The sequence below is a fragment of the Pinus tabuliformis genome, chromosome 2_2, assembly GCF_031772625.1.
Source record: "Pinus tabuliformis cultivar Carrire ecotype Pingquan chromosome 2_2, CPIR1, whole genome shotgun sequence".
Classification (NCBI taxonomy): domain Eukaryota; kingdom Viridiplantae; phylum Streptophyta; class Pinopsida; order Pinales; family Pinaceae; genus Pinus; species Pinus tabuliformis.
The window spans coordinates 25,192,473-25,219,707 of record NC_142300.1 but is presented as its reverse complement, the minus strand read 5'-3'; the positions used below and the strand labels follow the sequence as shown (position 1 = coordinate 25,219,707).

The window sequence follows — 27,235 nt, the reverse complement described above, 5'->3', positions numbered from 1 at the left end:
ACTATGATATTGTGGGCCCCTGTAGCAAAGGTAATGATCCATGTGAACAACAACTGGATCTGATCTAGACTTCCTGTTGCTCACCTATGGACCCCGCCTAGTTCTTGACTCATAGGAGTATCATACTCCTCCACCTGGATCTAGTGTCATACACATGACCTATTTCTTTTCTCCTTTTGAGTCTTGTCCCTTGTTGGGACCCTTCTTCGCTTTGCAACTCGCACTTGACAACTCACACTTCCTCCGACACCTGTCTCCGACAACTGGAAGTCAATCTGTTGCTCAGATCTACGTTTTGGCTAACTCGTACGGCCTCTTCTAGCTATCTCGTATAGCCATCTTTAGAAAGTTGCAAAAACAAACTACGAAACTCAAATACTGGAGAATTTTTATTTCACTCCTCCAACTGGCAATTCGATCTGGAAACTCATTGTTTCCTCTGAATACCAACTCATCCTCTTCTATAAACTCGCACCCTCTTCCTGCAGCTCACATTGGATCTTGTGACAACCCGCACTAGATCCTACCAATTGCATTGCTCATTGAGAAATGCTCCTAGAAATTAGATTTGGTGAATACGCTGCCTTCCTCTATCTCTGAAGCTATTCACACCTCCTCCGACAAATAGATTCGATAACCGAAAATCAAATTACTGCTTCAGGTCTGCGAACTAGGTAATCTAATTATTCGATTTGTTTGCTTCGGCCCTCTTTCTATTGATAAGTCAACCTTCCTAACTCTGAGAATACTGGAGAAGTATATGCTAGAAATATCCTTCTCTTTTCAGCAACTACATCTGGCCTCCTCTGCTATTCGCACTCCTCCTGGAATGCGCAGATTTGTTCTTGCACTAGCCTCCGGTGTCCTTCCAAGAACTCGCACTTCCTGCTATTCCTTTCTAGGTAGCTCGCTCTACCTTTCGGCACACGCATTGCTGCCCCTGGAATGGCCTTATGTTGATCAAATTTCGATCTCCTCTTCCTGACTAGAAAAACTGGAAACCCTTCTGCAAAATTGATGGAAATTCCTCTCATCTATTTTCCTCTTCCTTCCCTACATATATTTGCAGCTATAAAACCCTTCTACAAATTACTATGCCCAGATCTGATAGATATGCTCTACAAAATCACTAATATGCTCACTGAAACCCTCTCTCTAGCAAATCCATTGCTTGCAACTACAAATCTGAAGCAATTCGCACTTCTCCATCAACTGGATCTGGAAATCGAACTCTACCTCTCTACTATACGCACTACCAGGCTAATCTGCGCAGATCTGAAGAGAGTGCTTCAGATCTCCCTCTGAAACAGAAAAATCCACGATTGTGATAAAATAGAAACTATTCTTCTAACTGATGTACTTTATTTGTCTTCTATTATTTAATTAGCGATAAATAACGAATAGCTCACTACTGCAATCTTCACAATTAAATAAATGTTGTGGAAAATAAATAAGGAACTGAAAATTAATGCACACATAAAATGACACCGAAGTTTTTGCACAAATAAAACCCTCATCTGCTACACCGGTTTTCCCAAGTTGGGTTTTTCTGGGGACAACCGTCCAAAAATAATTGTGTCGAAATTATTGTTTGTGCGCTAGAATTTCTCAGTTTCCAATATTTTATTTTCCGCATTATTTTGATGGTGAAAATTACAGGTGTGATTTTATTCGTTATTTGTCATAGCAAATAAATTGCATAACTAATTTTTGAGTTGGAAGAATAATTTCCAGTAACTGCAATAGATAAAATTTCACAAAATATGCATTGGATGTGTTTTTCTCTTCATTTTCCTTCTTATCACTTATTAATGAGATGTGAGCTTCTTCTTAACTACATGCATTCCACATTTCTTCAAATGATGGTGTTTCTTTCCCACTGCTAATGCCTGATGCAAAAGAGCTCCATGATTTTGGTAGACCTAGTAGTGCAACAATCAAAAGTTCTTTATCTAGAATGACTTCATCAATGGCTTGGAGCTCATCTCTTATTCGGGAGATCCTTAAAAAATAGGAAGATACAGTATCATCCTTTGTCATCTTTATTGTTCTTAGTTAATTCTTGAGACTAGCTACTTATCCAATGTTCTTGATGGTAAACGACTTGGAGAGAGTCTCATATATCTCTTTTGCAATGTTTATATAGGATATATAGGGAATTAGATTGTCCTTCACTCCATCTACAATTAGATTCATAGCTTGGATATCTATTTCCTTGTATCTTTCTTTTCCTGCATCATTTTCAGGCTCCTTAACCTTACCTTGAATAAAATCCAATACTTTATGTTTTGCAAGGATGAAACCTATCCACTTCTTCAATGCTCTGTAATTGGAGGCTCCTTCTAGCTTGTTTTTTGTCTTCATTGAAGTTGCCATAGATTTTACAATGTCTCCCTTACTAGATAATAGGCTTTCTTCTACTCCTTACGATCTTCCTTGAAACTTTTCTTGACCCTTCCTTCAATAGATCTTCAAGCTACCTTTTTCCTTCTCTTCCTTTACCTTAGCTCTGATACCATGTTAGAAAATCAGAAAGGCAGAAAAAATTTCTTTATGTTGACAATTACTTGTGATATTCTTGTATTCTTATTAAGTTTTTTTATGTTCTTTTATCTTCTTCTCATCAAGCAATCATCAAATTACAACATGAAGATCAATGATACCAGATAGGAACTCAGCCAGGGCTAAAACCCCTATGAAGGGGAAAACCCAGTCAAACTCTTCCACTAGTAGATTCAAATCAATTGAGACAATCCAAGACCTTAGACCAGACCACAAGACCTTCCTCACTCCACCATGTCAACCTTCCAGAATGATTATACAAACTTCAGTAGTCTTTTCTAGTGAAATAGATTCAACCTAGCTACCACACAGAATTTCGGTCCTCCTGCGCGCAGAATTTCAGCCCTACCGCAGATCTGAAATTTCGGCCCTCCTAAAACAACCCAAAAACTTCGTACGTGACAAAAAAGAGACAATTTTGGCTTCTTCTGGCTTGACAAGTGTCTCCTTTGTTAGGGTTTTCTCCTCCTTCTATGGTATTTCGCTCTTCTTTTTCTCTTCTAGCAACTGCAAGTCGAACTTGCTTGTCTTGTGCTCCAAATGAGGTTGAGTTGTTGCCTATATATAGTGGTTTTTGACTCCCTTTGAGGCCGACTTGTCCCTTTTGAGGCCAACTTGGTGGAGGAGGCCTATTTGACTCAATTTACATCAAAAATAATTTTCTTTCTTGATAAATAAAGCCCAAGAAAGGTTTATTAAATGACGACATGGACTAGAACTCATGACATAAACCCTAGAAGCCTACAGTGGAGGCTTTGACCTATAAATAAAATAATAAATCATGAAGCCCATGCTTAATAAATAAACTTTTTTTCATAATAATATTTATTTTCTTTCTTTTGACAAATACATTACATCATGACTCAAATACAATTATGAAGACCAACACTAGTTACAGTCTTCAACACATTTATGGTTGTGAACACTACAAATCAACTAGCAATAACTCGGCCAAGGAAAAACCATGAAACGTGTCCCTCTGAAATATCATATTCCATCTAGCAATGAATAGAAAGCACGTCCTCTTAAACTGATACAATGCAGCTCCCTCTCCTCAAAAAATCCATCCCCACAAATGAGAAATACATCTAGCACTAAAGGGTGAGAACTCAGCTTCCTACAGCAATGGAAACTCGCCTCTTTGGCCACAAACCTTCGACCCAATACTTGACAGTCTCAACCAACAAACAAGGTGAAAGGAACACGTCTTCCTCAACATAGGAACTCGACCCAAGAAAGCTCAGAATGAAAGGCACAGTCAACACTATCAATAAGAGAAACTCGATTCCTTCTTGGTGCCAACTTCGACCTCAGTAAACTCAAAGCTTTGGCCAGCTATAGCAAGAGAAACTTGGCTCTTTTTCTCTATGAACTCGTCCACATAACTCAGCTTGAAACTTAGTTTCTCAAAGATATATGAAAAACTTGATATTAGAAGATAAAATCAACTGATAAAACCTTGTGCCTCCATTATCTTATGTAAATCTTTTTCTCCTTGGTAGCATAGTGGTGACATCAGAGTGATTCCACTCTCAGAACCAATTAAGGTGTATAGTTTCAACACTGAAGCTACCAATGGCGGCTAGGGTTTCTCAAACCCCAAGTTTCTCTCCGAAAACTATCCAAAAGCTTATTTTCTCAAATTGCAAGTGATAAAATGAGGAGAGACTTCTCATTTTTCTCCTTTTATAATTCAGTAGTCACTTTTGTCACCATTTTACCCTTTTAATTTTTATAAAGTCACTTTAGGAACTTTTTACTTTACAAAATGAAAGTGATTTTTGATTAGCTTAGGATATGTCCCATTTTTCACCCCTTAAGTAGTTATAATGTTTTTCCTAGGCAAATCATGTTCCCTTATTAAAATTTCCCCACCTTGGCCTATGGGAACTTATTCGGCTATCAAAACCCCGTCTTATGTCTTCAAAGCAGTTGGGGACATTACATTGGTATAATTGTTGTCTTCATCTTTCCATTTAGAGATGCTACATAACAACCCATAAATCATATTCCAAACTGTTTGAACTATTAGATGATAATATGACCATAGTTATAAAACCTAAGCAAACTCTTATGACCTAGACACAACCTTAACTGATTGCTACATCCTTAACACGTTCTTTAGTTATTTGCCACAGCCTTCACACGTTTTTCACTAATTAGTTCATTCCATCCTTGTTTACATCAATCTAAATTCATAAATTTATAGAACCTTAATGCATAACACTATTTACATTACCAAACAGGTCATGGTTGCTTAAGCTTTGCGCTCCAATGATAACATCATTTGGATAACACTTATGAAGGTCATTTAGTCCATCCTCAACAAAACATTAAAAATAAAAAAAATTATAACTAGGTGCCCCATGTTGCAGACCTGTAGTAGACAAAAATTGTGATATACCCAGAATGGTGTAACCATCATGTTTAACATAAAACTGGTCACAGTGCTAAAAGCCAACTTTCTTTTCTAAAGGCCTCTTGTTTACACGTAGGGTTTTGTACTTCATCCTGTATGCAATTTGACAATCAATGAACATTTGTTGTCTGAATCATGTCTACCTCTTCATATTAACAATGCTGACAACTAAAAATTTCTCCCTCAAAAGTGGGTTCTCCCCTTCTTTATGCCATATTTATTTTTTTGGTGGCAAGGACAGAAAAATATATAATGTTATTCCTTATTTATTCAGCCTCAGAAGATACAACACTAATGTTAAAGCCACAACAGCAAAAGACCAGTCATAACTCTTTCCAAGAATTGGCCCTCCACAACAGTGAAACCTTGAGAGTTAACGTTGTAGAAAAACAAGGGAGAAAACAGTACCAATAATTATGAGTCGTCACAATATATTGACAAGCTACCAACATCATCAATTATAAGTGCTTTTTATCAACAACAAATGATAGGTTCTTCCGTCACAAGATAACCACTTTGACTAGATAGACTAAAGTTAAAACAGATAACGTCACAGATTTCTTTTGTTAATCATACAAATCAGAAATCATATGTATAATAGGTAATCTTCTACAAAGAAAAGTATAAAAAAGCACTCACCTCATTCCGAGCACTGACGCTTCTTCCCTCCAATTGCACTTTCTTCTTTGTCTGCCTTGGTTTTTCACCCAATATTATATTATCTTCACTTTTCATGGGCTTATAATTGTCTGACCAAAAGATAATAGTTACACAATTTAAGGAGTGAAGATTTCGGTGGTAACTAAAAGGAACAATTGCTGCAAAATTCGTAATTCCAAATAATCAAAAACCCAACGAAGATATTTTATAGAAAATACAACCTAGTATTTTTTTTTTGTATCTCATATCAGAAAGATTCTTTAGAACATGGAGATATTTACTCGAGTGAAAAAAATATAGCTTGATTATAATATAAAGCCATTACCACTCTCATTGCTAACATTTAAGGATTGCATTTTCTTCCATGGCTTGCCAGCATGCATAAGATAGCGATCAATATCCACGAGCTTCTTTTGCTTATAGCATTCTGTGATCCACTCCTAAAATATGTAAGCTGTAAAATCAATTATTTTAAATCCTTCAATCTAATTAGTGCAAATGCTAAATGAAAACATCTACAAGAATCATTTAGAACTTATAATCTAAATTGTCATCAAAATTGGTAGTTGAAGCAGCATAATGAGGGTTGTCTGTTCTAGCACAATGAATGTTTTTCTGCTTGGCCACCTGAAACCTAAAAACACATACAATCACCCAACAAGCTATTCCCTATGAATCAATTGAAGCAGAGTATGGCTCTTATCCACTGAAATTGGAAGCAAGAAGTATTTTACAAATACTAATACAATTAAAATATTGAAGACTCTAGGCATCGTAGAATGAAAAAAATCTCAAAGCCAACATTGCATATGAATGGAGTAATCCACAATATATATGAAAGTTTGTGTACAAACCAAGATCTTAGCCCTAAGTTTAAAAAAAGGATAAGCAGTAATTAAAAAACCAATAAATAAATAAAAACATATACTAAATCATATGTTTTCTATCTCGATTGAATGACAAGCATTTTTAAAAGAACACCTAAAAATACAGGTAAAGCACCTGTGTCCTTAAGTCAAATCTTATTCTTAATAGAAAACTGTAAGAAAAAATTTCCCAATATTTGCCTATGTTCTACGATAAAAGCATGTGCTTGGGATCTGTTACCCCTCATGTCAGCAGGGGTACATATACTTTTCACTTACATTATCACCATTGTAAGCCCAAGGTCACAAGTCAAAAGCCTTGTAAAAACCATGTGAGTCTTTGTATTTAGGTGTTCTAAGCCTTGCGATGGTCGGCCATGGCCTGTCCTTTTGGGCTAAAGTCCTTGGTCTCTTTATCCTATATAGGATCAAGGGATTCTGGATTGAACTCAGGGGTCTCATGGTTTAGAGGAGCCTTGGTTATGTAGGGGTGATCACCAATGTATGGACCAGTCCTGCCCGCATCAAGGTGTACCTGTCTTACAGCATAGTTATGTATCCTTGACTCTGTATGTGACCTTGGCCTTGGTGCAGTGTTTCTCATACGGTTCTCAACATGGCAGTCTCACAATTTTTCAGCATGTTCATGCCTCCAAGGAAGTACATGTTTCCAAATGCCTGTGGTCCCCAAATGGAAAAAAGTCAACTTAGTCTCAAAATACTCTGTTAAAAACCTAGAAGACACGCAATGCTGAAATTTTTCCAAAATGTGAAGGCATCATCAAGAAAATGGCAGTCAAAGGTGGTCCATCATTTAGTGAGGATTCTAGGTGCGATAACAGAGGCAGATTTTGACGAACTTTGACATGCAATACTTCAAATGTAGCCTATAGAATTCACCAAGCAAAACCCAAGAGGCAGAATTTTCATTTTCCCTAGGGTCTTGGATATCCTCATTTGTTGTATAATGACACCCTCACTAGATGCCATGTGGGTCAAGAGGCTTGGTGTGAAAGGACATGTAATAAGTCAAAAGTTGCATAAAAAATTAGTTGGACATAACCCAAGTGGTGGAGTCATCAAATTCTCATGGGTGTTGAAGATCTAGCCAAGGTGACCAAGTCAACCCTCTTACTAGCCATTAAAGTCAATTAAAGAAAGACATTGCAAGTCAAACTAGCCATTTGAGGGTCAGGCTAGTCATTGCAAATCAATTGGACAAGAATGAAGTTGTTGCAAAGTCAAATTCTCCTCCAAAGTACCAAATCAAACTACCAAGGACCAAGTCAAGTTTCTCCATGGACCAAAACCATTCCAAGAAAGCAAGTCCAATCAAGCAGGTGTTCAAGATCTAGCTAAGGTGGCCAAGTCAACCCTCTTACTAGGCATTAAAGTCAATTAAAGAAAGACATTGCAAGTCAAACTAGCCATTTGAGGGCCAGGCTAGTCATTGCAACTCAAGTGGACAAGAATGAAGCCATTGCAAAGTCAAATTCTCCTCCAAAGTACCAAATCAAACTACAGAGGACCAAGTCAAGTTTCTTCATGGACCAAAACCACTCCAACAAAGCAAGTCATGTCAAGCAAGCTAGTCATTGGGTCATCCAAGTGGAGCATTAAACATCTTTTGACTACCATATTGTACCTTTTTCCTTTTCAAGGACAATGCAAGTGGAACATTGGACTTCCAAGGGACATTTGAGCCAAGTATAATTCCCTTAGAAGACAAACTCATGTATTAAAAAATATTTTTATCTAATTTACTTGGTCTTTGACATGTGGACAACATGTAAAATATTAGTTTTGAGAGAGAAGTTGAACTAACCGTTATCTAGCCAGTATAAAATAAAATTGTAAAAAACTAGCCTCTCCTCTCTTTCAGGGTGTTGATTTGTGAGATCATTTTAATGCCATAATTTAGAACTTACATTTTTCAAACACATTGTATCTATTGTGTGAGTTTATTTGATTAATGTTGTAATTGGGCTATTAATAAAATTATTTCATAACTAGTAAGGATTACACAAGTGCTAGTCCTTCAAGGTGTATTCTTAAAGGTAGAATTTTTTTTTTCTCTTTGAGCTGCGCGCGCTCCCGTGATTTCCCCTGGTGGGCCCAAGGGCCTCAGTCGCCTTGCGTTTAGAACAACCCACAGTGGCCTCCTACTGCGTCCATGGAGCCACCGAAACCACCGGAGGATGGAGATCCTCATCCAAGAAATCAGTCTGAGCAAGAAGAAAACGCAGATGCCTTTGCATCCTTGATCTCAGCCATTGGCCCTCCAAATACTAAACCGTCGATATCCAAGTTTGTGAAGAAACTTAAAGATATACCAGAGATCTCTCTCCCTCGTCGAGCGGCGCTGTCTCTAGCAAAAAGGGGATTGGTTGGCCAGTTTACAGGACTATGGCCATCCCCTCGTTCGGCTCAGAAATGGATTGAAAGGAACTGGACCTCTTCAATAAGCGGAAAAATCTCCATAAGATTTTGTGGAAGAGGGTATTACACCTTTCACTTTGAAACAAAGGAAGATCGAGACTTAATCTTCAGAAACGGCCCATACTTCATGGACATGCGTGGGCTATACCTAAATAGATGGACTCCTAACTTCGATCCTGAAATGGATGTTTCCAACACTGTGCCGGTATGGGTAAGACTTCCTCACCTTCCTCTCCACTGTTGGGGAGATGCATCTGTCAAGACCATCAAGAATGTTGTGGGGAAGTATATTGATAGATGTGAACATGCATGCATGTGCGAGGATTTGTGTCGAAGTGGACCTAGGGAAAGGCCTTCCGGAGGCTATAAAGATCAAAGTAGATCAATGGACGCACATACAATAGCTGGACTATGAGCAGATACCGTTCAAATCCAAGGTATGTCATGAATACGATCATTTTGCTAGTAGATGTCTAAAAAAACAAGAAAGTGAAAACCTAGAAGAGTATGAAGCAAAATGGGAACAAGTTAAAAAGAAAAAATCGGCAAACAAACAACCCCTCTCCTCATCAAGCCATCCATAGGTTCCCCCGGATCCTTCTCCATCATCCCCCATCACAGCCAACCCCCCCATAATCCCTTCATCCTTCATCAATCCCAACACATTTGGACCCCTTGATGACCCTACTATACCTCCTTCATCCCTCACCTCCCCCCCTCATCTCTCCCCTTCCCATATCCTCACCCCCTCAATCCCTATTACCCATCGCAACCCCCCTCCCCCCCAATGGACAGAATTCTGACAAGAAATCAATCCAAGGAATCGCTCCAAATCTTAGATCATCAAAAGAAAGCAGGAAGAAAATCTAACAAAGAGCTTAGAGATGAAGCGGCAGCAAAAGAGATGGCTTTAGGAACGCAGCAGCCCATGGATTCCTTTTTTGGGAAAAGCTCCGGGAACAATGAGAAAAACCAAAATCATCAAAGAGGGAAAGGTCCCTCAACCCACTAACCAAATAAATAATGATTGTGGTCTCCTGGAATTGTCGTGGTTTGGGGACACCTTTTAAAGTAAATGCAACAAAAGATATTTTAGTAAAGGAAAACCCAGATATCTCAGGAGACCAAAACTAGTTGCCAGGGCTCAGAAAAAATGATCAAAAATATAAAAAATTATGAAGGAACAGCTCAACAAGCCATAGGGGCCTCAGGGGGAATATGTACACTATGGAGGAAAGGAAAATGGGAGCTGCTACAGCAAAAAAGGGAATAACACTGGATTAGAACAGATCTCAAAGAGATAACCACCAATGAGAAATTTTGCATCGTCAACATATACGCTCTTAATCACTTCAGGGAAAAAGAACAACGCTGGAATACGGTTCAAGAGACCTTAAATGAAACTCATAACAGAAAAATAATTTTGGGAGGGGACCTCAATCTTGTCCTAAATGTAGAGGAGAAATTTGGAGGGACTTACCATGCAGACCCCTCAAGGGATGCCTTTAAAACCATTATGGAAAAAAACAATCTAATAGACATCCCTCCAAACAATGGTAAGTACACGCGGAACAACAAAAGGGTAGGAAACAGCAATATAAAGGAAATATTAGATCAGATTTTGGTTCAGGACGACATCATCTCCAACTACAATTCAGCAAGATCAAGAATCATTCATACAATGGCATTAGACCACAAGTCGGTTGTAATTACTATGGGGTTGATGGACAATCAAGGTCCATTACCTTTCAAATATTGCCCAATATGGAATAACAACGAAGAATTCAAAAAATTAATTGCGGAAGTGTGGTCTCAAAAGGTCATGGGGTCTCCCTATTATGTGTGGGAAACCAAGCTTAAAAATATGAGAAAGGAACTAAAAATATGGGCCAAAGAAAACAAAAAGCAAACCAAAAAAAGAAAGTTTGAGCTATTAAAAAAGATGGAGAAACTTCAAGAGGAAAAAGAAAACAAGGAGGAGGACAAAGAGGATCATCTCCAGGAAAAGGGTCTCTTTTGGGAAATATATAGAGAGAATCGGAAAGAAGAGGAAGAGGCGAGACTAAAGTCAAGAAGCCTGTGGTTAAAAGCAGGGGATAAAAACACAGCTTTTTTCATAATACTATGAAAATTAGAAGAGCCAGAAATGAGATTGACAAAATCCAAGTAGATGGACAGGAAATTAGAGGAGTAGTTGAATTAAAAAAAGAGGCTCACAAACATTTCAAAAACCTCTTAACAACAAATGGAGAAATAGCAGATTATGAAAGCTTTTTGCAGCATGTACCAAACAAAATAAGTGATAGGCAAAATGCGGAACTCATGCAAGAAATCGCAGAAGAAGAAATAGAGGTAGTTGTTTGAACTTTGAAGCCTTCATCCCGATAAGGCACCGGGCCCAGATGGTTTCACAATAGCATTCTACAGGCGGCACTGGCATATAATAAAAAAGGATTTAGTAAGAATGATAAGGAATGTGTTTAATAAAAAAAATGGGAGGTTCCACCAAATCCTCCTATCTGGCATTAATCCCAAAGGATGCTAGACCCTCCACCTTTAGTAGATTTCGGCCAATTTCTTTGTGCAACTCTTCTTATAAAATAATAACGAAGATAATAGCCAACCGAATAAAGAAACTTCTCCTTCAGATTATTTCGGAAAATCAAGGAGGCTTTGTACCAAATAGACAGATTATAGACAATGTTCTGGTGGTCCATGAAGCTCTCCACTCAAGCATGATGAAAAAAGAAAAGGGAATCATCATAAAATTGGATATGGCCAATGCTTTTGACCGGGTAAGTCTTCCCTACCTCATTGTTGTCTTAAAGAAATTTGGCTTTTCAAGTGAAATCATTGAGGTAATCAGTGCCTGCATTATGGGACCTTGGATAGCCCTATTGATAAACGGAAGACCGAGCGAGTTCTTTCAAAGTTCTAGAGGGTTGAGGTAGGGATGCCCTCTTTCACCTTTCTTATATATAATAATGGTTGACTCATTAAGTAGAGCTTTGGAAAAGAGAAGGAGAGAAAGAACTCTAACTGGGTTGCACATCTCTCATGGAGTTAGAAGCATAAATCACTCCTTGTTTGTTGATGACACTTTGTTGTTGGGTGGAGCTTCATGCATAGTTGTCCAAAGATTTAAAAAAAATCCTTGATAAATTTATGGAGGTTTCAGGTGGTCTCTTAAAAAATGCAAAATGTAGAATATATGGCTGGAACACTACTTCTCGCACCATGCAAAGAATATCTCAGATTCTTGAGATTCCCATATAGGCGAACTAGAACCATTTCTTTTACCTTGGACTTCCCATATCTAAAGAAAATCTTAAGGCTGAGTTGTGGAGCACACAAACTGAAAAGATGAAGGAAAAAATCCAAAGTTGGGGAATGATGTGGCTAAACATTACAAGCAGGGCGACTCTAATTAAAGCCATGCTCACTGCGTTGCCAATTTACCAATATGCCACTATTCTGGCTCCGGCTAGTATTCACAAACAAATGGAATTAATAATCAGAGGTTTTCTTTGGCAGGGAGCGAAAAAGGAGACTAAAAAATTCAGCTTGGTAAAATGGGATCAAGTAATTTTTCCCTACGAGAGGGGAGGTTTATCTATAAGGCTGCCTGGATTGATGAATGCTGCCCTAGGGGCTAAAATTATATGGAGAATGATAACTGGTAAGGACAGCTGGTGGAAACAAACTTTGGCTTTGAAGTATATGAACCATCAAAGAACTCACTTGCTGGTTGAAAGTGTCCCAATAAGGCCATGCACGCAAGTATGGAAGCTAGTTAAAAAAATGATACCTACTATCATCAAGTACACTTCGAAGATGCCCGGCAATGGTAAAAGTATCAAGGTATGGGAAGACAGAATCATGGGGAAGGAACCTTTAACATCCCTTCCAGGTTGCCAAGAGATAAAAGATTGGATGCAAGCCAAGGGGATAACCTCCCTGCATTCTATCTCTCGTTGGGAAAACAGAAATTGGCAAGATTGGCATATTCCAAATCTCCCTCCAAATTTAAAAATCCAATGGGATCTCTTAGTGCACCACCTCAAAGGATCAGCCCCAACAAACATGGAGGATGAAGATACAATCATATGGGATCCTAGTGGAGGTGCCTACTCAGTCAAGTCCGGATATAACACTCTCCAAGCTCAGCAAAATGAACAAGATTGGGCACCATGGAAATCCATATGGAAAACAGAAAGTCTCCCTAAAGTTAGAATATTCAGTTGGACCCTACTAAAAGGAAATATCCTTACTGCTGAAAACCTTAAAAGAAAGGGATTCTCAGGCCCGTCAAGGTGTTCAATTTGCCTAAATGAAGAAGAATACATTCAACACCTTTTCCTGGATTGCCCATTTACTAGAGAGTGTTGGAAGCAGCTTTCTAGTCCCCTGGAAATGGAACTCAACTTCTCTAGAACCTTTAATGACTTCTTTACTGAATGGAAAAAAATTATCCTTCTTCAATGAAGAATAAGCAAACCATTAAAAGGTTTTTGGATAGTATCTCGTCTTTCCTATGTTGGCAGATATGGCTCTCAATAAACAAAAGCATTTTCCAAGACCAAGTCCCAAAGATTGGAAGAGTTCTGTCAAAAACTTGGGGACTCACCTCAAGTTTTTTAAACATGAAAGGACTAAAAGCAATAGACAGTGGTCTTCTCCAGCAAGAAGAAAGGAATTGGATCAATAGGGCAACTATAAGAACTGGAATATCAGTCCCAATGACAGACCCCCAATCCAGAACTGGAAAATAAGATTAAATAAGGAAGAATTCATAACATGGAAAGGAAATTTGAATAGGCATTGTCTCTTTTTCGACGGGGCCTCCAAAAATAATCCGGGTAGAGCAAGTGCGGGGGGATCCTCCTCGAGCCAGGGGGAAAAATCTTGTCACTTATGAGTGGGGGTTGGGGGAAACCTCCAACAACAAGGCAAAGGCATATAGCTTGCTAATGGGAACCAAGATCCTAAAAAAAAGGAAATCAGAGATCCAATAATAATGGGAGACTCAACAATTATAATTGAAGCCATGGTCAGCAGAAGAAATCCTCCAAACGTTGTCATGCATCAAATCTTTAAAAGAATAAGGCAAAATTTGGCAGGCCTAGGAAATGTCACATTCAAGCATATACTGCAGGAAAACAACAATACAGCAGACCACCATGCAAATATGGCAGTGTCCAGGCCCGAAGGGGAAACAAGAGAGGATGTGGAGGTGTATCATACATCTATTCCTTAGTGCTATTGACCCTGCAAGAAAATCATGACAAAAATCTCATATCCCTATGACAATATGTGGTTCAAAACAAAGCAGATATGCAGCATCATTACATATCTTTGCAAGGATATACTCTCAATTGACATAGTATGGAGGTCCCGTGACTCCACATGAACCTCTCTGTGCACAATCTGCCACTGCAACAGCTCGAAGATTGACATTTTACATCCAATCATGTTCCTCCAGGTATGCATCATCTCTAAGTGGTATGGCCCTTCCTTCACACTCCTCCCTCCTTTATATCTCGGGCTTCCCTATTCTATTTTCATTCACAGTCTGCTCTCCGCTCATCCCGCTGAACATTTCTCCCAACGAGCTCCATGCTTCTCTGGTTCTATCTCCCATCATCGCAGTCCAGGCTCCACTCTTATTCACTTTCTTGCTACCCCACAGTGTGATCCCATTCCTTCTCCAAGCGCATTGTTTGTCGATCAATCCCATCCTCTTGCCCTCAATACTTTAGCGAGCTTATCTCCTTTGCTCTGTTTTCATCTTGGTTGTTTGCACATCTCTCCACTCGCCTCTGGCATCCTCATTTCCCCCTCCTTCATCGTTGTCTGTGCTGCTAAGATTATTCTTCTCTGCTCCTTGTTTCGGTCCAAACCAACAGGTTGTTGCTTCTCCAAAGGGAAGGTAAAACAACATTTCTACAGCAAGAAGGATCATTGGTGTCAATCTAACAAGGACAGGGGAACATTAGCAGGGCATTTTTTAAGCAGAGATAATAGGAAGCATCAACACAACACAAAGGATCAGGTCATATTTCAAAGGAAAGTAGAAGGTCGCTCAGAAATGGATTTAAATCCAGTTGATCGAGCCTCTCAAAACGAGAAATGTGCCACTTGCAGAGCCAATAAATTTATGATCAGCAAGATAAAAGAGACAATTCAAGATCTGAGGTTTCAAATGAGGGCTGAGAACTATGATCTGAAGAGACAATTGGAGAGTCAGAAGGCAGAAATAGATTCCCTCAACAACAAATGCACTCACCTTGAGGAGACAGTCAACTACCTCAAAAACATTACGTTGAATCAAGAGGGAGAAAACTCAAACTACCAGAGTAGCAAACAAAGATCTCAGCAAGATCAATCAGTGAACAAATATTAAATTGTCTTTAAGTGTTTTAGAAGTCTGATAGTCATTAACAATTATGTTATGTAAGTGTATTTTATTGTTGTCCCAGTTTGTAAGGCAGTATGCCAGAAATGTAATAGGAATCTCTGGAATTTTTGGAATCATGTCTAAAGGTTTCCGGGACTGTGTTCCCGACCTTCTATCCTTTAGCATGACTCCATCCAGCATCAAATGTAATAGTAGATTGCTCCTCTTTCTTTTTTGGAATATATAAAACCATAACCGATCTTGTAAAAAAAAACAAAAGGATTACACAAGTGTTGGAGGGGCTACATAGCCACATAGAGAGGCTACATAGCCACACGGAGAGGGTGGATTGGGCACTATTCTTCTTCATCACTCTTGTTGTAGGTGGAGTGAATGGGAACAAAGGGATGGACCAATCCTTATAGGGGATAGCTCTAACAGAGTAAAGATCATTCCACTCCTATTTCGATCCAAAAAGTTGTGGAAGTTTTTAGACACAGGTGGGGGCGATACACTCTCTTCAACTCCAAACCCCCTCATTGTCCAAAGTGCATGATCAAATTGAGGCTTGAGCATGACTATGGTTCAGAACTCAGCAACCTTAAAGGTAATATTTGTGGTCAAGGTAAGTCATTTCTCAATAACCAAACTATTTAAAAAACCCTAAAAATATTTTGTTTTAGTTTAGATCTATTTGCTAGCTGGTGCTTCAAGTTTCCTTCATAAAATAGCTAGTTAAACCTTCAAATATTGAACATAAAATATAGATCTAAACCAAGGATCAATATACTCATCTTTTGAGCTTTATTCCACACTATCTTCATGGGTATATTAAGTGTTATCTTGCATATTTGTGTTAATATACCATTGTAACATAACAAGTTTTGCAGATTTTGTTAAGGTTCAAGGCACATTGCAAGTAAGTATCACCATTAGAATCTTGTAGCTAGTCTTTAAATTGATTTTACTAGATAATTGCTTTCATTTGAAGCTAAAAGACATCATTTCCAGCCATTATAACTTTAATACATACCGTTAATTTTGAGTGATTTACCTTGTTGGTTCATATTAATTTACTGCATATTTTACACTGTAAAACCAATACAACATCAAACAATTAACTCCTACATTTCACCCAAAACCCCATAGAAAGGCGCTAGTCATTCTTGACTGGGTGAAGTCATCATAAGAGAATCCTACTATAGTTTTTTAGGACAGACTTTGCCATGAATAGTGGTGACTTGGGGTGACTTGGGCCGAGCTGACAATGGGCCCCTATCTTGTGTGTGCCAATCTTAGTAGGTTGCAAGGACTTTGGAAACCTTGTTGGTTAGATCAATAACAGGATCGAAAAGTCGAATTATAACTAAGGAATTACCTATTCAACAAGAACGAAATCAATATAAGTGCACATTTAATAATGTATTTAAAGAAATTTCATAGTTATCAACAGATCCACAGAGTAGCATCTTCACTAAATGTCAAAAGGACATCAATTTTAGGATTAACTATTGGGAGAGCATTGACACAAAAAACAATGGACTTCATCAATTATAAGCAAACAATGGGGTAAACCAAGAAAGATGAATTATTGACACTGAAAGTTATGTTGCTTGTTGGTCATGTTTTGTGGTCATGTAACCTATTGCTTGAGCCTTGTATACTTTCACATATATGTGTAAAAGCATTGTTAGCACTAACTTTTACATCGTTGGAGCTCATATAAACTTTTACAATCAGCTGCAAAAATCAGCGAACATATAGGAAAATCTGCCCTATGTGTCAATGGCAAATCCTCCTCTGCGTTTGGGTTGGTGTTTGTCAACCTCATGGGGGTGTCCCTAATGATTGTACCTACTATTCTAACCTATAAATCTGCAATTAAAGACTCAAAAAACAACAAGATAGAGGCTATTTAACCAACAAGTTAGTGGCCAAACAATTATGTGAAAATTCATAGATTAAATATGTGGAACAACCCTCAGAAATGCCTCTAAGATGGAAAGATAAAGAAAGAAAGAAAGCATATATAAGTGGAAAATTGCCCAAATAGATAGATAAGAACTCTTAATAATTTATAAAAGAACATTGAAACAAAACAACCACACTGAGTGGATCAAAACTGAATTTTATTCCACAACGGCCAAAAGGTTGCCTGCACCAAGATGACTATTACAAAACTTGAGACAATCATACCAAGACATCAAGAGCTAGAGAGAGAGAGAGAGAAGAAATAATGGAGAGAAGAGAGTGAGGCACTTGTTCTTGCTCAAGACAATTCCACCTAGAAGGATGGCCTTCCACTTGCTTAAATAATAATTCCTTGACTAATTTGACCTAAGATTAGGAGAGGTCGAATGGCTATTATTGAGTCTTAGTTCACTTGAGTGGAGAAAAGCTTAATTGACCCCTTATTGGAGTTAACATGAGATAAACATTAGCTCTTGATAAACTTAACACTTAAGCTTGAGTGCTCTATTTCCTTTTTAGGCAATTTGTCTTCCTTAGCAACTCGAGCCACCTTATTTTTCCTTTTTCTTTTTTAGATTTCCAACTTTAGAATTTCGTGAGCCTTCATTTTTGGCCAACAAATTCGAGTGGCCTAGTTTTTCTCTTGCATGGCAATCTTGAGTTAAAAACCTTTTTCCCTTTTTTTTTTTCTTTCGCTTTTTTCCACTTGCGTTAAGAGGTTAAATTTGTGGAGGAGAATAGGAAGAATTTCTAGGAAAATGTGAGATAATGGAGGAGAAAAATTAGGGGAACGAGTGGAGGGAAATTAGGAGAGATTTTAGGGAAGGAAAAAAGCATGAGAGAGAAAATATTAGGAGGGAAAATAAATTTTCTCAAGTGCCATGTCACTAATGACTCATCTAATTCTAAGCCACATATGGACCCTCAATTGTTGCCACGTGCCCACCCTTCAAATTGCCACCTCATGCTACTAAAAATAGTAATATGTTTGCATGTCCACAATATTATACTCATTAGTCTCAAAATATGATTGGCAACCCAAATTTGTTGTTGGCATTGCCATGTCAAGACTACTAAAAATTGAAAGCTCGTAGGATCGGACGAAACCACCATCACCAAATTCAAAACTCAATGTGGAGTTTGAATATGTAATCACTAGTGCCTGGCTCTTAATGCTAAAAATAGAAAGTTCTCTAATTTATAAATTGTCGTAGATATTCAATTAGACAATTCGTCACAACAAATATGATAAAATGTCTTAGATATTCCACTAGACAATTCGTCACAAGAGAATAGTTTCATAAGCAAAAACTCCACAATAGATCACATCTCCACAAGATACAAGACAAATTTCAACTAGGTCATAATCTCTCAAAGGGCCAAATCAATCCACAAGTGATGATGAAAATGAAATGAAGTTGACCTCTACATATATGAGGCCTACCTCAAGTATTTTAGCCTAATGAAACCCCTAATAACAAGTTTAACATGAAACGAACTTGGGTTACAAGCCAACCCACTAGCTAATGACAAAATAGACCATAATTCCCACATGTGTGAGTTGTAGCCTCTCTAAATGTTGGTGGCATTCCCCCTGTTAGGGCTCCAAATGCCATGCCAAGGTGCGTTGAGGTTTCCAAATGTGTCAAAATGTCTGGATCATCCAAATTTTGACGGAGAGTCCTCAAATCCTCCTCTGGTGTCCCAAGGGCAGTTGGGGTGCCATCATGTGGTCTTCGTGGGTCTCCAACTATTAAGTAAGGCCTCCTTCTCTTCAATATTACAGCTTCTCCAAGTGCAACTAGCCCTCCCTAGTCTCTCAATGGGATACCATCCTCATCTAGGCTCTGAATCAGCTCCCTCCCATCAAGTTGTGTCAAGGCCAACATGGGGGCACACTAGGTCCAGTGGTGTCATCATGAAGAATCCTCAAAGCTAGATCAAAGTTGACCAACATCCTGGGTCCTAAAGGTACTCTATGACATGTAAAATTTGCTCATGTTAGAGGTTCTAGTTTCTCAACGCTACATCTACTAAGGCCATACACTTTATGAAAGGCATGGGTACCTGTGGAGTGGATGACCTCAAGGCCTACTCTGCTATGGACCACCTAAAAAAAAACAACATGAACTCAAGTGAAAGCAACCATCCATCAGAGATTAAGATCAATAATGCATCTTAGTGGACCAAGCTTGAATCTTAAGGGCATATTAATACTTCAAACAAGGATCAATTTCCGATATCTAACTAGACCAAGTCATAAATGTGTTCTCTACCTTGATAGAGGTGGCTAATGATCAACCCTATTTAGTGCTTCCAACCCTCTAGAGGAAGTGACAGTTCCAAGATGAACCCCTAAATCAATAGGTGTCGGTGTAAATAATGTGGCTATGAAGGGGAGAAGGCTTCATGGCCAAGTGCCATGGTCAAAGGGACTAGCCAATGGGGGTGTCCACATCCTGAGTGTATGAGTGTAAAAGAGGGAGTGATTGTGGAGATATGAGTTGCCCGCTTGACCTGATTTTTCCACCCCTCTTGTATGCCTTTTACTTCTTGATTATTCTTTGTATTACTGCATATAGCTCAAGGGCTAGAGCTTGCTTTTGATATTAGCAGTGTTATTACACCGTAAGATTAGCCAGTTCATCGTTCATCAGGGTTAGAACATGCAAGGGTTCCTTTTTGATGTAATGGAGCATTATGTGCTCGGGAACCAGGTGATGTCTATATGAGAAAGGTAAAGCTCATGCTAGGTTTTTGCCCACATGCTAATCTTATGTCTTAGCCATCTTTCACATTTTGATTCTATTTCTTTTGTTTTGTTGTGGCCATGATATACTTTTTGTTTTCTTTTAGTTGCATCAACATCCAGGGCAATGCTTTCTAGCCCTACTCAAGGAATGGAAACATATGAGCGCCAAATCCAAAAGAACCAATGACATGTTAGACTTGAAGAATGGAGGTGAGATATGAAGCTTGTAATGTGTGATGGAACATGACAAGCATGGTATAGGGGACAATTAATACACTATCTCAATCATGGTCTTCCAAGTAGTGTCCCTCCTATAACCCTAAGGGGCCTTAAGAGAGGTCCCACTAGACTAAGGTTAAATATTAACCCCCTGGTAAGGTGAGAGAACAAAATTACAATCAAGATCAGTAAATCTTCCAAATCACCCCTTTATCCATACTAAATGCCCAAAATAAACAAGTATGAGCACTCGATTGCAAAATGATCAAAGTACCTTTTGAAAAGAAACCCACCTTCATCCAAGTGTAATGTTGGATGGTGAGAGGCATGTAGCTAATGCAAATGGCAAAGACACATAGTATATCATCATCAAATGTTGTATGTCAGGGGTTGTTGGTTGTCAAATATAGGAGAAAGGTTTTACCTAGTTTGGTGGGTAACATGCCCCTCCTAGACAATGAAAGAAAGCACTCAAGGAAGGTCACAATGACTAGGGGCAAGTGATAACGAACAAGGTGAAGGGAACAAGTGTATAGTAAAAATCAATCTATCATCGAATTCAACCTATGATCCATACTAGAATGCCCTTCAACATTAAATAAAAGTGTTTGAATACAAAAATGGTTAATGTACCTTATATTTGATGACCCACGTTCATCGAATGAGCAAGCTAAATGAAGAAAGCACTAACTGAAGATTTGATGAGAGGCATCTAAGGCTAGCTATCTATGGATCATTATAGGGTTGTTGGCTAGAAAGCTAAAACATCAAGAGAAATAATTGATCTAGGAGATGCTTTAGCACTCCCACTTTGTATTTGCATTGGATGTACTATCTTAGTCTCATTGACCTACTTTTTTGGTTATTTGTTGGTGATTAATAAATTATCCAATTTGATCATATCTAGTTACCAAAATGATACGAGTCAATAATTAAAAGATATAATTCATCAATTCAGAGTCTATTTAAAGAAATATTATTTAGGCATTGTGAAAAAAATCCTAGCATATTTACAGACATTCCTAGGTCTACAGAGTTATATTTTCTCCTTATTCTATCCATAGTTACTAAAATGATATGAATCATTACATTAAAGCAGCACCTCCCTAGCATATGTAAAGGGATTCCCAGATATACAAAGTCATATTTTCTCCTTATGCCATCCTTAGTTATTGAAATGATACGAGTCATACTTCAGAGTAAAGCAACACTTCAACATATCCATGGGGTTATGCTTTCTCTTTATGCAATCCCTAATTACTGAAATTATACAAACCAACACGTTAAAGAAAAAATTAGTTAATAACATATGGAGTTGTGTTTTCTCTTTATTCAATCTCTAGTTACCGACATGGTATGAGGGATTACTTAAAAAAAAAATGTTGAATAATTAAGAGCCTACCTAAAGACCTATTTGAAGTTATTACTCTCCCTTCCATCAAGCACTTTGTTCCTCTTTATTATCTCTCTAATCACCAAGCGCACGAGTCAATACTTTAAAGATACCCTTCATAGAATCAATGTCTATTAAAAGATAAAATTGTGGAGTTATTTTCTCTTTATGCTATCTCTAGTTATTGACATGATATGCATCATTACTTTAAATATATATTTTTTTGTATGAGACCTACCTTAAGACCAAAGTGAGTTATTCCTCTCCCTTTAATGAAGCACTTTGTTCCTCTTCGTTATCTCTCTAGTTACTAAAAGCATATGAGTCAATATTTTAAAGAGATCCTCGAGAGAATCAAAGTCCATTAAAATATAAAATTATGGAGCTATTTCCTCTTTATGTCATCTCATTACCAACCTGATATGAGCCATTACTTGAAAAAGATTCATTATATATTAAGAACCTACCTAAAGATAGACCTTAAAGGTGTTGTGTTCTTTCTTTATGCTATCTCTAGTTACTAACATGATACGGATCATTACTTAAAGAAGATTCATCATAAATTCGAAGTCTTTAAAAAGATAAATTTACGGAGAGTTGTCTTTTTTATGCTATCTCTATGTAATATCCCCAATTAATTAATTTTGTTAAGAAGAATTTCCTTTTTTGCAATTTCTGCAACTAGGAGATATTTTGGCATTAAAACTTAGGAAAAGTGGGTTGAGGACACATCACTTGATTTTTGGCAAAGAGGAGGCCTCAAACATAAGGAAAAAGGAAATTTAAAGTGTTGGTGGATGGTGGGGGCCACCCAAAAGGGAAATTCACACCCTTAGGCAACTCGCAATTGTGGGAAAGGAGGGAGAAGAAGGAATTCAAACTTGGTGGAGCCCACAAGGGAAAGGGACCAGCAAGCATAAATAGGAGAGGACCTCATTTTGGGGCTTTTGACAATTTGACATCTGAACTAGAGTTCTCTTGTGTTGTTTAGCCAAGACTACCAGTGTTGTTTAACACAAGGAGTTTTCGGGCAGAAATTCCAACTCCTTCGGTGAACCTTGAGTGTCACCCTAGGGGAGCTGTAGGGAGATTGTTGCAGGCATTGGAGAAGCAAATTTCAAGTGCATCCATCAGCAAGGGCGTGTTTCTCCAAGGACGCAAAGGCAGTTTATGGAGTTGAGTTGGGGCTGCAGATTGGGCAATTGGTGGAGTTTTTGCAAGGAAATCACCTACCGGGAGAGCAGAGATACTTGACAAATTTCTGGGGCTGGAGCTATGATATTTTGAGTGAGCTAAGCTACTCTAATTTGGGCCTGTGCAGGGGCAGTTTGGGCATTTCTACAACAGATTGGGAGTTGCTTCTGTTGGGAGTTTGGGAGCTGGAAATTCATTAGATGATGAGGAGAAATTTCCCTTAGGAGTTGGGAGAAATTTGGAGGTGGATTTCAGCTCTATTGCAACAGAAAATTTATGTAGCTATTTGGCAGCCAGTTGGGAGGAGTAAGCTTAAAATTGGGGTCCCGGCTAGTCGGTAAAATTTTCCCAAACCCTTTCTGGAATTTTCTAGGTTTGGTGAGAGAAGTCCAATGTTAATTTCACACAATTTTCTAGGCAGTGATTCTGGCAGAACTCATTGTTCCAATCATCAGCTAGTCGAAAAAATTACTGAAGGAGCGCGCAGCCCACTCTGGGACCATTTCCACCACTTGAGTCCATGAGATATTTCTGGGTTTGGTTGGGCCTATTGAGGAGATGTGCTAGATAAAATTTCAGGAGTTTATGAGCACATTTGAGGCAGATTTCCCAATTTCCTCCCAGTGGCAGAAGTAGAAACTTTTGGGGCAGCGCAAAGCTTTGGTGGGCAAATCTTCCAACACTTGGGCATTCAATTTGCAACTTGGGTTTTGCCTTGCTTGTTGTAGCAAACCCAGGTTCCTCTTTCTCTATCTATATTGTACTCATTTTACTCCAATTAATAAGATGACCCATATTTTTGGTGCCCTTTCCTGTGTTATTTGATAATTGTGTGTGCGTGTAAAATTTGGTTATTGTTCATAGTTTATCTTACTGTTATCCACTTAATTTTTCCATTAAGAATATTACAGTGGTATCAGAGCATGACCTTGGCCAGCTGTGGGGTGGCCAGCAAGATCATGGAAGATTTGGGCATGTATGCACAATGATAGTTTAAACCATAGACAACCCATGCCTCATGGGAGATTTAGAATGCAGGAATTCTGGGGTTGAATCCGATGGAACGATGAGAGGTTGGCTCAGTTGAGGAGGGTGACAGACCAAATCCATCATCATCCTTACAGCAGAGACACTAGAGGTGCATGGGCCATGGGGGTGCAGCCATCTACACCATGTGGGGAAAGTCGACAGAATCAGGGCACCATATCTCCTCAAAAAGCGCAGACAGGACGGGGATAGTTAGAGGGTAAGACCAGGTGGTGCTTTTGCTGGTGGAGACCTGGCTTTAGATATCAAGGGCCTGAAGAGGAGGTTGAGCATGAGGCTAAGGGCACGCAACGTTGTGAGAAGCACGTAGATATACCTTGCGTGATGCAGGAGTCACCCTTGTTGGAGATTCCTTTGATAGCTTCAATTGACACCTTGGGGGTAAGAGTAGAGCATACGCCCATAGGGCCATCCATTGAAGAGGTGCCAAGAGACACAAAGGTATCCATCGTTGAGGAGGTGCCATCCATTGTTGAGGTATCCATTGATGAGGTGTCTGGGGCAGTGTCTAAGTTTTTAGGTGATAGTAGTGCACAACAGATTGATGAGGTGCCAAGAGACATATCCCAAGTTGAGGAGGTGTCAAGAGGCACAAAGGTGTCCACCGTTGATGAGGTACCAGCCATTGTTGAGGGCTCTATTGATCAGGCATCCCGGTCCATGACCAAGTCTCAGGACAACAACCACCTACAACTGACTGGTGAGGATGCCTTGCATGTTCCGATGTCTATGGAGGAGCAATTGGAGGCTCATGTTGAGCCCAAGATGGAGGAGGATACGCAACCATACTTTGGGCTAGCCATTGATGAGGGGCAGCAATAGAGAGCACATGTTGGGATTTGAGCATAGTTTGCTTCAGAGGCACACTAACAGGGCCTACAACGCTATTAGCCTACCCCTACGCATTGGATTGATGAGAGAAGCAGAATTGTCTAGACAGACCATAGGGGATGACCAGGTCAACAAGACTAAGAGACATGAGTTGAGTATGGCACCGCATCAACCTAGAGGGCTTGTTCCTTCCACAGGAGATTGTGCCTTCGATCCCTCTTTTGGGATAGGATGGCGAGAGGTATTGAGTTGGTACCCAGTGGAGTGGTCTGGGTGTCTGGATCTATTCATGGCTAGGGGCATAGTCCAGTAGGGGCCATGGGTTACCAGAGGAGCCCGAGGGCCAAACTGTTGTTGGGATCCAGGTGGGGTTCCCCGCCACAGCATGGGTTTAGTTAGTGGTGGTATTAGCAGTGCGACGGATCCAGTGATTGAGTGCCCACACACTTGCAGATCTCCATCAGCACTAGTGACAGGATGGTTTGACAGGGGAACAGACAGATTTCATGAGTTATCTTAGCATATTGATTGTGCATAGTGGCTCAGGGTAATTAGCCTACTATGGCAAGAGTTTGTAGGAGGAGGTGGCATCGACACGCCACTGGACAGGGAATCATATGGGGACAGTGCTCTCTCATCGATGTATTGGGCACCAGAGCTACTGAGGTTCAACACGGTAGCATTATTCCAGATTGCATGTGAGAAGTTGGGTCACTCAGGTGTAACTAGGCAGATGAGTCTGAAAATTTGGGTCACTCAGGTGTAAGGGTCAGGTTCATGACAAGGACCACTACCTAGTATTCGCGAATTACCTCGCAGGAGGAGGACCAATGTTGTTAAGACTATAGGCAGAAGCAGGACCTAGCACGACACCTACTTTGTGGTGCGCGATTTGTCAAATAGGAGGAAAGCATGCTACGGACAACTGCCATTTGTTGCAAAAGTACATGAAGAATTCGTAGCAGTTGTTCTGCAATTTTTGTAGATCGGTGGGACACAATGAGTGCACCTATAGAAGCTATGAGCTGATGATGGATAGGACTACTGCTTATAGAGTTCAGGCCGAAACACGGCCCCTTGACCAGAACACAGGAGTGGCACAAACCAGATTTCAAGGGTGCGGACGAGGCCGAGGTGGAGGAGTACCTGGAAGAGGTTGCGGATAGCTTATATGTTACAATTGCATGGGGCAAGACATTATGCCCGTGATTGTATGAATCCAACGCATCCATCATGTCTGTATTGTACCTTGTTTGATCATGAGACGGAGGATTGTCCCACACTGATAGTGAGGTTGCGTGACAAGGAAGCGCTCCAACCTCCCCTGACTCAAAAGCTATAGATGATGAGGTCTGAGCCGTGCGAGGAAGATCCTAATGTGAACATTATGCTCCGAAGTGGAATTACGATAGGGGAAGATAAAGACAAATAACTGGAAGATAGTACTTGGGTTCGCAAGGCCCCGATGAAAGAACCAAAATTTGATTTGGAGTGCACTAGGGAAACCTTCATGGAAGCTAGGAAGAGCTTCGTTGATGCCTCCACTTCAGGAAACAAAGACAGACCAGAGCTAGAAATGGACCCATCAATGCTCATGGCGTTCCTACAAACATGCATGAAGCTACTGCACGACAGTAAGGCTGTAAAGGGATTGCAGGAACTCATAAATAGATGTGCTGGTACCGCACCAGGAGAACCGCGCATAGTCCGGAATATTGGAAAGCATATGACGAGGACGGGAAGAGAAATGAGGTTGACCACGTAGATTGGAGAATATGAGATGGACCAAGTAATTCTAGACCTAGGGTCGGACGTGAACATTCTACCAAAGCAGACATGGGAGCGCATGGGAAGGCCTACGCTGCAATGGTCTCCTATCCAGCTGTGAATGGCGAACCAACAAAAGATCATACCTATGGGGAGATTGCAAGGAATCACCGTGGATATTGAAGGGGCAATCACGCTAGCAAACTTTGAAGTGATAGATATTGTTGATGGCAGCAATCCCTACCCCACGCTATTAGGAATCAATTGGGCCACAGACATGAACGGGGTGATAAATCTGAAGAAGCACAAGATGATTTTTGAGAAAAAGTCTCTGCGCGTAGTCATACCTTTGGACCTTGCTGAGGGATCGCGCTACACTGAGCCAGTGTGTGACTATGAAAGCAACGATAACTTGGACTGCATCTACAAGATAACTGCATGAGAGAAAAACTAGGTAAATCCCACCGCCGATGGATGAATCTCATGGGAGCGCGAAAGCTCCTGTACATCAGATTCTGATGAGGAAATAGAGTGATGGCAGAACCGGTTGCATGAGGTGACCACGCTGAACTGTAATATGATGACAAGATCGCTATGTTGCGTATTGACGGAAGTAAAGGATCTGTCTACGTATGATGGGTTAAGTGAGGTAGATGCTTTCTTGAACATATTTGAAAGGGAGGTGCCGGAACAGCAACATTTCGAGGCTTTGAAATGG

General features: G+C 39.6%; 1 protein-coding gene across 4 annotated transcripts in view; it reads right to left on the bottom strand.

Moving 5' to 3' along the window:
* Positions 1–6,097, bottom strand: part of LOC149191347 (DNA-repair protein XRCC1-like) — a 54,086-nt gene extending 47,989 nt beyond the window's left edge. For 2 of the 4 annotated variants that reach the window (XM_089404188.1, XM_089404189.1), the window contains exons 1-2: positions 5,967–6,097; positions 5,621–5,730 (exon numbers count right to left, since the gene is read on the bottom strand). In XM_089404188.1, coding sequence (XP_089260314.1) covers positions 5,621–5,730; positions 5,967–6,024 — 168 coding nt within the window. In that variant the 5' untranslated portion in view covers positions 6,025–6,097. Of the gene's footprint in view, positions 1–5,620; positions 5,800–5,966 lie in introns of all 4 variants that reach the window. The other 2 variants (XM_089404186.1, XM_089404187.1) reach the window with 1 other exon arrangement.
* Positions 6,098–27,235: the final 21,138 nt, after the last annotated feature.